This window comes from Pavona decussata, unplaced genomic scaffold (genome assembly GCF_977016875.1).
Source record: "Pavona decussata unplaced genomic scaffold, jaPavDecu1.1 SCAFFOLD_53, whole genome shotgun sequence".
NCBI lineage: Eukaryota > Metazoa > Cnidaria > Anthozoa > Scleractinia > Agariciidae > Pavona > Pavona decussata.
Genome location: NW_028145475.1, coordinates 1,336,680 through 1,349,297, shown reverse-complemented (window position 1 = coordinate 1,349,297; position 12,618 = coordinate 1,336,680). Strand labels below are relative to the sequence as shown.

Sequence of the window (12,618 nt, the reverse complement as noted above, 5' to 3'; positions counted from 1 at the left end):
TTCTCCTTGTAAGTAACATTCTCTTCGACCTTCAAATTTTCCATTGCACATGGTCGTCATGGTATGTAGTTTAACTAGTCTGCACTGATCTAAGGTCAGTAATACATGTAATCTCATCTACAAAACTCCCAATGGATTTAAAAATTCACTGCGAAAAAAACAAAACTTCTGTTAACTCAGAATGCTTGAAAAAACAGGATGTTCCATGGATCACTTTACCTTTTTTTATGCTGCGGAGTAACTCTAGTATACAGTGTTCTCCTTTTCAGGCGGTAACCGGTAAAATTCACCGCCTGTAGCACCACTCGTTACCGCCTAAAATCCCTTGGAATTCTTGAAAATTAAACAGGTAAAAGAAAAAAAATGTTGCTGTTTCAGCGACGCAATCGGTATTTTATCCTTGTAAAAGAAGAAATAAACAGATTAAAAGATAAACTGCGCGGGCTATGGTTTGGGAGCACTATCTGTGGCTTTCGAACTCCGCGAATTTTTGGCGGGCTTTCTACCACAATTCCATCGTGACAGATGTCATTTCTTCGCACGTGCATCGGTAGTTGTTTACGTTCAGTTTCACGATGAAGCGACAACGAACGTTGTTTTCATTTCTCTCCGTTGGCAATGGCAAGAAGTCACGAATGGAAACAGTTACAGGTAAAGTAATTTTACTTTAGACGTTGCAAGTGTTTGATTTGCAATCAATGCGGGAAAAGCAGTTCCTTGAACTTCCCACCCAACTATCCGGCGGCTTTAGAAAACTGGTGTTGCTAAATTGACCAACATTCACGTGTGATCGAAAACTTCATCTTGTCACGAAATGCTCCACATTCAGGTCAAAAGTGTTTAAAATCTTCTTCAGACGACGTTTTGAGAGAATCCTTGACAATAAAACCCTTCCAGAACGTGGATGAAAACGAATATGCAGCGAATTTCGTTTGCATCGAGAGAAGACCGATGATTCTGTAGTGACACTTCATGTAAGCACAACAAGGATACCCCGGAAGTGGCTTTTGTCTATTTTTCTTTGACTTTAGGGCAAGAGAATTAAGACAAAGAATAAAACACTTGTAAATGAAAATGCTGTTCAATTTCATTTGACATCTAATGCCAAAGGTGTAAAATTAGTAGACTGTAATGCGTATTAGATGGATGTCTTTTAAAAGAAAATGTTTTTATCAGGAAACGACAACATTGGCGATCAAGTGGCTAAACAACTTGAGAAAGAAACACCTGTCGTCTTGGAAAGCACATCACCTACGTACATTGATGGAAAATCAAGTACAAGCCAAAGATACAACATGTTCAAATCTACCCTTGGAACCAGCATCAGGAAATGCTCCCTTTAAACCATCTGTTATTTCAGAGGAACATCACCTACGCATCCTAGAAGAAACTTTTGGCGGTGCTGAAGATCACTATGTACTGCACAATCATGTGCTCTGTGCCAAAAACGGCTGCAAGTCGCTGTCTTTCACTGAAGTTAAGAGACAATTACCATCAAAGTCGCTTGTTTTCAAACATGAATGGATTGATGACTGTATTCTGTCCTAAAACTGGTATATGGTGGTTGGCACTTAAAGAAGATGAGGGAATGTTTTGTTGTCTTTGTAATAAGCATATGAAAACAGGGAAAGTCGTGAAATATGTTAACACACGCGGTACACGCTTCAGGGAGGTAGCGATATCAGAACATGATAAGTCAGAGGAACACAAGCAGTCAGTAAGGCTAGAACTTCTGCAGCAGGCATCGTGGTTACAAAAGGAAATAGAAAAGAAAGCTGAAGTGGCTGACGAGGTGCTTGTACAGGCATTTGCGGTATTCTATTTCATTGCCAAAGAAGAAATTCCCAACATGAAGGTTTTGCCACTAATAGCCTTTCCAACTCAGTATGGGATACAGGATATGAAGTACTTCACACATCGATCGGAAAGATGTAGGCAAGAGATCTTCCTGGCAATTGGTCAAGTCCTCAAAGGCAAGTTAGTCCAGACAGTTGCGAATGGTGGTTACTTTTCCTTGCTTTGCGATGAAGTAAGTGACATTGCCGTTATGGAACAACTGGTTACTTTTGTACAATACGTATCTCATGCACAGATTCACACAAAGTTTCTCTCCATTCAAAATCTTCTGGAGCACCACAAGAGTGCAAACTCTGTTGCCATCGTGGATGCAATAAGTCAACAGATAAACAACAATAAGCTACAGTGGGCCTCACTTGCAGGGTTGGCGTCTGATGGTGCTTCTGTGTTTACAGGAAACAAAAACGGCGTTGGCGTAAAACTCAAGAAAAAGCAAGAGGAACATTTGAAGAATGGAAGCCCAGCAATAATGCAGCAACTGTGGTGTGTTTGCCACCGACTGGCTCTTGCGTGTTCAAGCGCAAATAACACTGTCAATTACATTTCAGTAGTTGAAACAAATCTTCGACAGCTGTGGTCTTTGTTTGAAAATTCCAACAAGAAAACCTCCTTCCTTTGCCTGAGTCAGAAGCTTTTCTAGACTATGGGAAAGCCGAAATTCAAGAAATTGGAAAGATCTATGCACCGGAAAAAGTGCCAGAGGTAGTTGCTGAGTTTGAGTAATTCAAGTTCCACATGGCGAGATTCGACATCCCAGCTGACAGGGGAAACGCAAGCTGAGGTTGTGTTGAAGAAACTGCTTCAAATGAACAGTCTTTTCCCCCTTCTCAGCTCATTTGCAGAAGCAATACTAAGCTTGCCAATAACAAATGCATGGCCTGAACGTGGCGTGAGTGCCATAAAGAGAATAAAAACGAGACTCAGATCGCGTCTTTCAAACAAGATGTTGGAAAGCCTCCTTCACATTGCCATAAATGGTCCCGAAGTTTGCACAGAAGAGTGTGAACAGCTCATCAGGGAGTCTGCTAAGATGTGGCTTAGCCAGAAAAAGAGGAACAAAAGGACTCCAGGAGATGTCTTGGCAAGTACATGTAAGAAAGTGTTCGTGAGCACTGGTACTTAGTTTGAGCCTGAGGGAGTCGCCGATTTGCAGGTAAACAAAACCGTTTTACTGAAAACTGTTTCCGCTTGGTGTCTCACTGAGCCTTATATCTGTGTTGCTTCCAGTTTTGGTTTCTGGTGGACTAGCCTACCACATTCTAATAATTCAACAATTGTTTTTAAACTGAAGGTTGATAAAATTCCCTTAGCTGAACCAGAGGAGGAAGAGGTTAACTCTGGGGTTGCCCGAGAAGCTGGCCCAGAAGATGAAAGGGAGTTCACCCAAGTTCACATGGAGGCTAATGCAAATGAGGATGGTGGTGGTCCTGCAAACATCAATGAGATCTTGTTACAGATGAATGTCTGTCAAGATGAGATTGAAGCAGACAGTGCAGATGAAGCTTATCAGTCAGACTTCAATGAAGATGACTTTTAATAATTTTACTTACGTTTTCAAAGAAGCTGAAAGTTTAGATTTACATTCTGATATGAATTTGATAATTCCTTTTCTTTTTTGAAATGTTCTTCTGGTGAACAATTCAATAAGGGGACTCAGCTTAGAACTAGAGCAAGTTACTATTGTATTGATGATTCATGTATTGAGAGGTTGACCAAGTGTCTGAAAAAAAAAGGCTAAGCAGAAACCGGTTTTGCTTTCCATGTTAGCTCTTAAGTGCTACTGCTGCAACAAGCTGACAGGAACAACAAGAAAATTACAAGGAACGTTCTGACAACCATTATTCTTTTGTATTGTATTTAATACTCACACAAACTACTTAGCAATGAGGGCAAAACTTGTATCTGTCAAGGTTTTTTTTAATAAGGTCGGCGCTGAAGTTGACAAGAAGGGGGCAAATTTCAATTTCATGTAATGTACTGAGCAGACCTAATAAACAAGGCTGCGATTCCCTGCTTACTTTGCTGGTTTAAAATGCTCTTTTACCTGCTGTGCTGAAAAAAAGGGAGAACACTGGTATAAGGTACTTGTACATCCATAGCAAATTATCAAAAAAAAAATATTATTACCTCACACTACTGAAAAACTATTCGACTATTTTTAGAGTCTCTATTTAACTTTGTGCACCTCGTGGATAACATTACTTTGCTTCAAAGAGCCACTATGTGAAGTATTTAGAGTTTTTCATGAAGAGTCTACTAAGGTATGACATGCAGTCCACTCGACGGCTCTTACAAAGCCATTCAATCTGCAAACTTTGCGACAATTTACCATCCACCTGGCTGGAAAGACTCGATTTTGACAGAGAAGGAAATTTCGAGCAATCAGCCCATTATGATCAGCCACTGACCTCCATGTGCGCCTGCAATTACGTTTATCCGGGATCTCAAAAATCAGCAAAGATGCGCGGAGAAATTGGATGAATTCAGCACTATGGTCGTGGTACTCCACAAAACTTTCGAGAGCTCTAGAACTGGAAATGGCGGGATCTTTGGTGCCTTCAAGAACCTTTTTGCGAAAACTTTCCCCTGGTGGCATGTGCGGATCAGTGCGTTGCGCTGTTTCTTTCATCAAATTTGTGTATTTAATCCAGCTGTGAAACTCGGTTATGATAACTGAGAAAGGGTTACTGGTGTTTAGCAGTGGCTCACACGTGTCCAGAAGTTTGGTCAGAGGAACATAGTCAGCAATATTTGAGGTGGTTACTCGGTCATATTTCCAGTCTGGAAGAAGGAATCGACGGATCTCCATACAGTTGCACAGCAGGAATTGGAACTTGACTTGTCCGGTGGCCAACTTTAAGGCGCATTTCTCGAGCACGTGACTCACATACTCGCTGTACATTTTAAGGATTGATGAGGAGTGGCCCCACTGCCGGACATCTTTGTAGTCCCATCCGTTGAATGGGGTGACGGGTGACTTAATTCAATCGCCCAGAATGCAACGACATATCCGGGACCTTGACTACGCCGCCGGCGGTAAATTTAAAAGGTAATCAGCTAAGCGGGCGTCAAACAAAAGAGAAAATGATCTGAAATTGTCGAATATGGCTTGCGTTTTTCGAGTTTTTGTCCAAACTACTCAACATTTCATAGTTTTTTCATATGGCTTATACAGAACAGGGATAAATAAAAAATATTTGACCATTATCGACTTTTTAGTCCTTCTATAAACTCTGGCTATTTTAATCTGAAATGTGGCCATTTTAGTCACCAGTGGGTATGGGAAGTCGCTTTTGATTCACATTAACACTGGATTTCTGTTGAACTAATACCCCAATTTCTGTTTTATCATGTGGCTATGGCAGTCAAGCTTTTAACGAAGCTTCACATAAATTTTCGTATGATTTTGACGGTTGGAAGTTCTGGCTTTAACGGAATTTCTGACACCACAAGTCTGATCTCTCTAGTTTTTGCCTGTGGTGAATCCCATGAGAACGCACCTGACTTATTTCAAAACTCCCGCGAGTATACTAATGTATTCTAAGCTCCACCTCCACGAACAATAGCGCATGTGGCATCGCATTCAAGTCGAAACGCTACCGCACGATTACTTTAATCTTGAATCGCTGTTAAATGTTTCCGAGTTTTGTTTCCTACTTTAAGGTACTTTGCAGAAGAATACGAGCCAGTCGTATTCACGTCACAAAGTGAGCTCAAATAAATCAAGGCATCGCTGTCTCTTAAACTCGCTAAAAGAACTTTCCATGATAACATGCTTTAAAACTTTGTTTTAAGCGACAGGTTTGTTTATGCGTAACCACTGACGACGCGCATGCAAGTCTTTTTATTGTTGCACATTGAGCTCTAATTTACATACACCATCTTCTGCCGCTGCAAGTGTACCGCAGAAACGCTCGAGAAAAGTTCAAAATCTGATATTGAAAATGTGTTCCGTGAAAGAAATGCAACGCGTTGATCGGGAGCTCTCTTAAGAGCTGCGATGCGCCAGCGGAGCAGCGTGAATATAGCTGCCGCGGCGAATTTGGAAACTAAAGTTTCCAGCACTAGCCCATCCTCAACTGATTAAACACTCAACAACTGATTCGCACATCGCACTAGCTATGAAACTATGATCAGGTCAATAATTCTTTTTTTTTTTTTTTGCTTTTATATTCTCTCGACGAGGTTTGTGCGAAAACCAACGAAAAGTGAGACGAAAATCGACGCGGAAAATTTCCTCTGATCGCAGGTTGATTTATTAAAGCGCCGTTTGTAAAACCACGCGTTCTTATGGTTTTAGAAGTCAGACGCTTGACTATCAGTTTCCATCGAGTTAAATAAAAATTTCGCTGCACGCGAACTTTTTGATAAAATTCTTTTTAAAAGAGTCCGGCGCGCCTTTAATTAGAGCGCTGTTGTTACTTCATCCCACCTTGGGATTTACTAAGCGCATTCAACCGTTTGATTGACAGCAGCTGAAATGTGCAAAGGGACTTACGTATTCCCAAAACGAGACCTGTTGACCAATTACAGCCGAGTAGTTCCACATACGCAAATTATTATGCCGCCCGTTGATAAACAGGGCACTGCAAGTACATGTCGCCAAAGACAACAGAATTCTGGGCGAAGTTTGTACGTGAAATCGCCCTTATTACAACTATATGAAAAGTCAGACCCAGTCAGGGTAAAATTCTCTCGAGGAAGCACTTTTCGAGATTCCTTTGGTGACAGAATGCCGTTCACAAACCACTCGGACGCGGATTTTTTGTGCTCCTTGGGGAATTCTTCCGAGTATACCTCCGTTCGCTCTCGAACTTCAACATTCTGAAGGCGTCTGCATCGAGCCTGAGTAATCCAGTCTCCTCCGCGGGAACTGATTTTAAGCCAGGTGCTCCAAACCTCAGCCATTCTCTTTAACTGGACTTGCGTCACCCTCATGGTGCCCCCTGTCGGTTCTTCAAGGCTGGATGCCTGAATCAGCTCTCGTAACGTGCGGGTAACGAACTGATAGTCTTCTTCACTGAGCCATAAGGAATACCAAATCTGCGTCACTGAACTTGCGACTTCTTTTCCTCCTGTGAATATGGATTTACTCATTAATTTCGGTTTCGATTGCTGGAGGAAGAAACTTACTCCAGGGTCAAGGCACACAACAACAGTGGCCGATCTTATAAATGTGACTATAGATTTTTATAAAAATGTTTCAATAACGTGTAGTTAACGTAGATATATTTTAATGAGTTTTTTGTATTTCAGGCCTGACGACCTCCCGGGCCCAGTCAAAATACAAACAAGACTACAAGTGTTCAGACATACTGCACGTCAAAACATCTCATAGGAGATTAAACAAAAGTGTAACAGGATGATGAGAGCGCGTGGTAGCGTACAGATAATTTCCAAATGCTTTTTTCTGGACGCCTTTCAATTCACACTTCAAATACATAAACACAGTATAGTGAAAAAAAAGGGTATTGCCCATTCAAGTTACGATAGATCTAATACATGTGGTATAAAACGGCACCAGGTCCTGGCAAGGTAGATTTGCCCTTTTCAGCTGTAAAAAAAATACAAACGCTTAGATGCTTTCTTAACTACTCCACTAACATGACCGTTCCATGGTAGGTTATTTGACATCATTACATCTAGCAGTTTTGCTCGATCTTCAGGCACAATCTAGGTTCTTTCTAGTACAATATAGGTTCAAGCTCAAGATTGACTCTTGCCAAATGAGATTCTAAGTTCTTTACAGTTGCCACTATTTACTTTTACTCTATTGTCAGAGGACCACTGAGCTACTTGAAGTTCTGCCTTGCTTTCTTTGCCTTTAATTTGGCGACAACCTCAGAAGTTGCTGTGTCGTTAACATACTTCCATAGCTGTGCATTTAAGCCGTTAGAATTATTAAGATAGGAAACTGAGCCCCTCAGAACACTCACGTATAAGCAATATTAACTGGATATTGCCAAAAGAACAACATCGTTGCGTTGTCGTTTTAAACATGATAGGATAATAGTAAAGAAGGGATTACCTTTGAAAAGCATGTACAGAATAAGAACTGTCCTCGCCAGTGTACAGGCGCAAATGTCGTTTAAGACAAAGGTGACCTGTTCTTGATAAGATTCTGGAAGCTGAGCCAAGGACAACACCACATTCCTTGGGTCTCCAACGCCACAAGCGAGAATCGACAAAGGTTTGGAATAGTCACAGCCTTCGTTCAGAGGAAGGTTGATGAGATCTGTCGCAGGAATGTTACCCCAGTAATATAAAGCATCTCCTATGCCATAAAAGTGCATGAACTCGTCGACGTCAAATCTAAATTTCATCCGATGAGCAAGTTCACTGATCTCCTTTGTCACCTGTTGGCAGTGTGCTTTATGTGTCGGCCAGGATTTCTTCTGGCATTCTTTATCGCAGTACCAAGCTTGACGACAGCTTCCACACGGTTTCAGCCCAGTCTTCTCCTTTCCGCATCCAGAACATTTCCTCTTCAACGAAGCCGTCTGGCAATCCACTTGATGTCGAAACTCATCGCTACTCTTACACTTTTTGCTACAGTAATATGCCACTTCACATCTGCCGCAGTAGATCTTTGCAGTCGTCGCTGAACATATAGTATCACAGCGCCAACACTGGTCTTTCTTGAGCATCAGTGATCAAACTTTAACCAAGATATGTTCTGTTTCGTTATAACGTGTAAAGTGCATAATGATGAATAATTTAATACTTACTTAGAAATAAAAATCGGTTTCCGAGAATTTGTTCCCGGGAGGGTGGGGGAGCCTTGTGATCTTTTCTTTTCGGGAAGTGAAGGGAAAGGCAACAGATCTTTTTTTTTTTTTTTTTTTGGAGCATTTTGGTCAAGCTTCCGAAAGCTTCAAACTATTGATATTCAGAGTTACACTAAGTTGGACAATTAAATGTTAATTTATGTTTTCGCATACAGGAAAACTTTGTTTCCGAGAATTTGACACAGTTTGGTTATTTTTAGCACGAATGGCTGGGAGGGTAGGGGAGGGGAGGGGAAGGGAGGTGGACCGATTTTACTTTCTAAAAATAATGTAAACTGTTCGAAATCTGGTCGGGTAATTTTAAAAATTTTCTTTGGTTTTAAAAGAGAGATTCGGTTGAATTCTTATGAAATAAAATAAACCTTAAAAGGGAACACCCTGACAAGGTACTGATAGGCCACGATTGCCCCCCCCCCCCCTCCACCCCCAATTTGTCTAATTTTTTAAATACTTCTCACTTAATTTATTTGTTAAACGTACAGCACAGATGACTTCAAAAACGGTAAGAACATAAAAATGCGGCAGTGTGCAACTTGTGTTCTGCTACCACATTCTGTAAGCTAGAACTGAACAGATCCAATAGCTTGGTGAAGAGTTAAAACCCGTGAGTATGCCCGACCTCCCCGCGGGGGAAGTCACTGGCTACTTGCGAGATAATTATAGAACGGGAGCAGCGAAATACTCAAAGCCCAAACGCGAAAATAAAACCAGCATCTCCCTCAACCCCTTGCGTTTCTTATTCAGAGCCCATGAATGCGCTGCTGCATCCTAATCGCACTTCACTGGAACAACAGAACTACGGTACTGTGAACACTGTAACGCTGCCTCACACCGCCCCACTAACTGACTATGCGAATTATCATCAGCCGTTAAGATGCGCCATTAGTACACCAGAGTAGAAAAATGCTTTTGTTGTACAACTCTTTGTCTTATTGACAGTCATGAAATGTCTCTCTAAATTTTGAGACTGCGGATGAAATTCTTGTGAAAAGCGGCCATTCAATGAAATTCTGATTCTTGTCCATCGGACTAAACTTACTACAAAAAAAGGCTTTCTGACGCACCAATTTTGTACGCAAATTTAATCCAAGAGACCGAGATAGTTTTTTAGTAAAAATGTTTTATTGAAATGGTTTGCTCCAAGTCGACAAATATATATTTTCCATGACAAAAATATGCTGACAAATTGAAACTGAAGTTGTCTTTCTTTTAATTATAACGTTTATATTCTTTTTTATTTATTTTAACAACATTTGAACGCGACATTTGCTCTAAGAACAACTAAGTGCTCATCGAGAGAGCTTACGTCGGATCAACTAATCCGCATAAACACAAGGCACAGACGGACTAATTTACAGGGCTAACACGAGTACAATAAGTATAACAAAAGAAAACTACATAGCTAAACTATGAAAAACGAGATGAATGGGGAATAAATGACTGAACTTGCTGGAATATATATATTTTTTTATACATTCCTTACATTAAAATCCAATATAAAGTAAAAAAAAAAAAAAAAAAAGCAATCCAAACACCAACACGAGTAAATAAAACTGGATATTGCTCAAAAAGGTAATTTGTTCTTCATTTCGCTTTAATTCGGATTAATTTGCCGTAAGCTTTTTTTTCACGATTTCCCAAAGGGGATGCTTAACACGTATCTTAGAAACAATTTTATTTTTACTTTTAAACACTGCTTTTAACTATATCCTATTGTTAGAATACCAATAAACTATTTTTCATAAACAATACTAAAGATAGATCTTAATAGAACGTTTCCGAGCCCCTTTGAACCTTCTTATGAAAGCGAAGCTTAGTGCAAAGTTTTTGTTATGAAAATTTGCACTTAGCCTCGCTTTCATAGTGAGGTTCACAGCAACTCGCAAATGGCCTATTTAGGAAGGCTTCGTGAATCTGATCATAAAATACCAAGTTTCAGACCAATAATGTCGAACAACGGCACGATTTTGAGACTGTATGAAAACTTCCGAAGTAAGAAGATTTTGTATCGAGGTGACATAGCCTTCAGTGTTATAATTTCAAAAAGGAACGAGTGCTATATAACTACAAGAAATAGAAAGAGCGTTGAAACATTGATCATAAGAGAAAATTTCAGACCAGAAAAGCAGGAGAGACTTAACGGAATAAGTCTAAACAACATACACGATAGCTGATTTGTGTATGCAAATCTGTCAAAAATAATTGCAAAAAAAAGAGCTTAATGATTGGCATAAGCCGTCGAATTCTGTCAGGGTCTTTCAGTTTTTTCAATTTAAAAAATTGAATTGTATCATGCAGTCTGATTATGTTTCTAGGAGATGGATTTTGATGCGAATAACCATGTAAGTTATGTTGCCGTTGTTATTGTTGTTGTTGTTGTTGTTGTTGTCTTCAAAGTCCCCTCTCCCGGACCAAGCACCAAAATGCAAGGCGTTACAGCAAGTTTTGATTACCTAATTGTGATCATCAAGGCGTCTATTCACAGTAAAACCATGCAGGACAGGCTCATTTGCGACCTCGGATACGAAAAGAAATTATTTTTAATGTCTTATCGTTTTGCGGAAACAAATTAAAAAAAAAAAAAAAAAAAATCTGGTTGAAGGTTCAGAGATTATACAAGGAAAGTTCAACTCGAGGTTCATTTGAAATTTATTCGCTTGTAGCTTCTTCCGCTGCTGAGTCAGCGCGCACAAGTTTCCATTCCAGCGCTCTCTCGTATCCACCCAACATTACAGCCCGACGACAATTTAGCGCCCATCTAAACGGAAGGACTGTGTTCTCGTTTCTAATGAAGTCCCGAAGATGAAGTCCCAGTGAAGATACAAGTGATTTCACAGACGGGATTCTCTTCTTCCTTCTGGACGAAGCGAGCTCTTTGTCTGTGCAGGAAGCTAACAACGATGCACGTAGAAACATGTTAAATTGACCTGTAAAGTTGATGTATTCCACCACGGTGGACAGCCCGGATAAATTCGTGAGTTCACAGTTTCCCGTGTCTTTCAAAGCTCTGTTACACAAATCATCTATGTCAGAAAGATACGGCAACAGGTGAACGATTTCTGGCATAAATCTTTGGGACCAGCTGGTGGTCTCAGTAAGCAAGAGTGCGTGAGGATTGGATTCGTTCAGGAAGCCTTTGAATTTTGTCAGTAAGATGGTGAGTGGACAGTAGTCCCACAAGTTAGAAGTTGTGATGCGGTCATATCTGAGATCGGTAGGCAGGAAAGCTTCAATATCCAGGACGTCACATAAAATAAAATGGAACTTCACCTGGTCACTCCTAAGTTTTTCAAGGCACTTTTGAAGAATCTGTGTCAAGTAGATGGTGTACATCTTTGGTAGGGAGGCAGCGTAACAGCCGGTTTTCTGGATTGCTTTGTAATCCCACCCAGTAAATGGAAGCACAGCGGGTGGTATGCTGTAGTGAAAGTCAGGGCTTGCTGTGGAACGAAGAACTCCTTGACCAGTGTGAGTAAAGTTTTGTCGCGTTAGCTCTCTGTCATTTGTTGACGAATGAAAAATGCCCGTGTCAAAAAAGTGTTGGGTAGACATCCTGTGTTCTTTAGGAATAGCATGCATGTAATGGCTTACGCCATCTTTTCTTTCTAAATCAGAGGAGTTCATTTTGTGTCTTAGTTCCTCAACCCATTTCCCATTGCGTCGTGACAAGCGAAGCCACGTGGTCCAAACACTCTTAAGCTGGCTCAGCTGGTCAGCAGAAACCTCCATCACACCTCCTGTGAGAGTGCACAGTTCAGTAGTTGTCACGAGGTCTTGAAGTGCTGACGTCAGGAAGGCAAAGTCCCCTTCTGAAATGCACACTGAGTACCAAACACGAACCACTGTACCAGCCACGTCATCTCCTCCTACAAAAATTGGAACACGGATACAGAAGATGTAAAATTTCATCATCACAGCTACAAGCAATTTTGGACTTACGTCGGCTATAGAAACTCTTCATACTCTTAGCCAA

General features: G+C 40.7%; 2 protein-coding genes and 1 pseudogene across 4 annotated transcripts in view; 1 reads left to right on the top strand and 2 right to left on the bottom strand.

The window, feature by feature from the left end:
* The first annotated feature begins 1,638 nt into the window (after window positions 1–1,638).
* LOC146480369 (uncharacterized) lies at window positions 1,639–3,394 on the top strand (annotated as a pseudogene).
* Window positions 3,395–4,099: 705 nt separating this feature from the next.
* LOC146480368 (uncharacterized) lies at window positions 4,100–8,504 on the bottom strand. Its single transcript, XM_085109376.1, has 3 exons — window positions 7,886–8,504; window positions 6,454–6,932; window positions 4,100–4,834 (listed from the first exon to the last, which is right to left on the bottom strand). The coding sequence occupies exons 1-3, from the start codon at window positions 8,502–8,504 to the stop codon at window positions 4,100–4,102; spliced, it is 1,833 nt and encodes a 610-aa protein (XP_084965502.1).
* Window positions 8,505–11,083: 2,579 nt separating this feature from the next.
* The window catches only part of LOC146480359 (uncharacterized), a 40,498-nt gene continuing 38,963 nt past the window's right edge, over window positions 11,084–12,618 (bottom strand). For all 3 annotated transcript variants that reach the window (XM_085109528.1, XM_085109526.1, XM_085109527.1), the window contains one exon: window positions 11,084–12,511. In XM_085109528.1, the coding sequence (XP_084965654.1) occupies window positions 11,295–12,511 (1,217 nt within the window). In that variant the 3' untranslated portion in view covers window positions 11,084–11,294. The remainder of the gene's footprint in view (window positions 12,512–12,618) is intronic.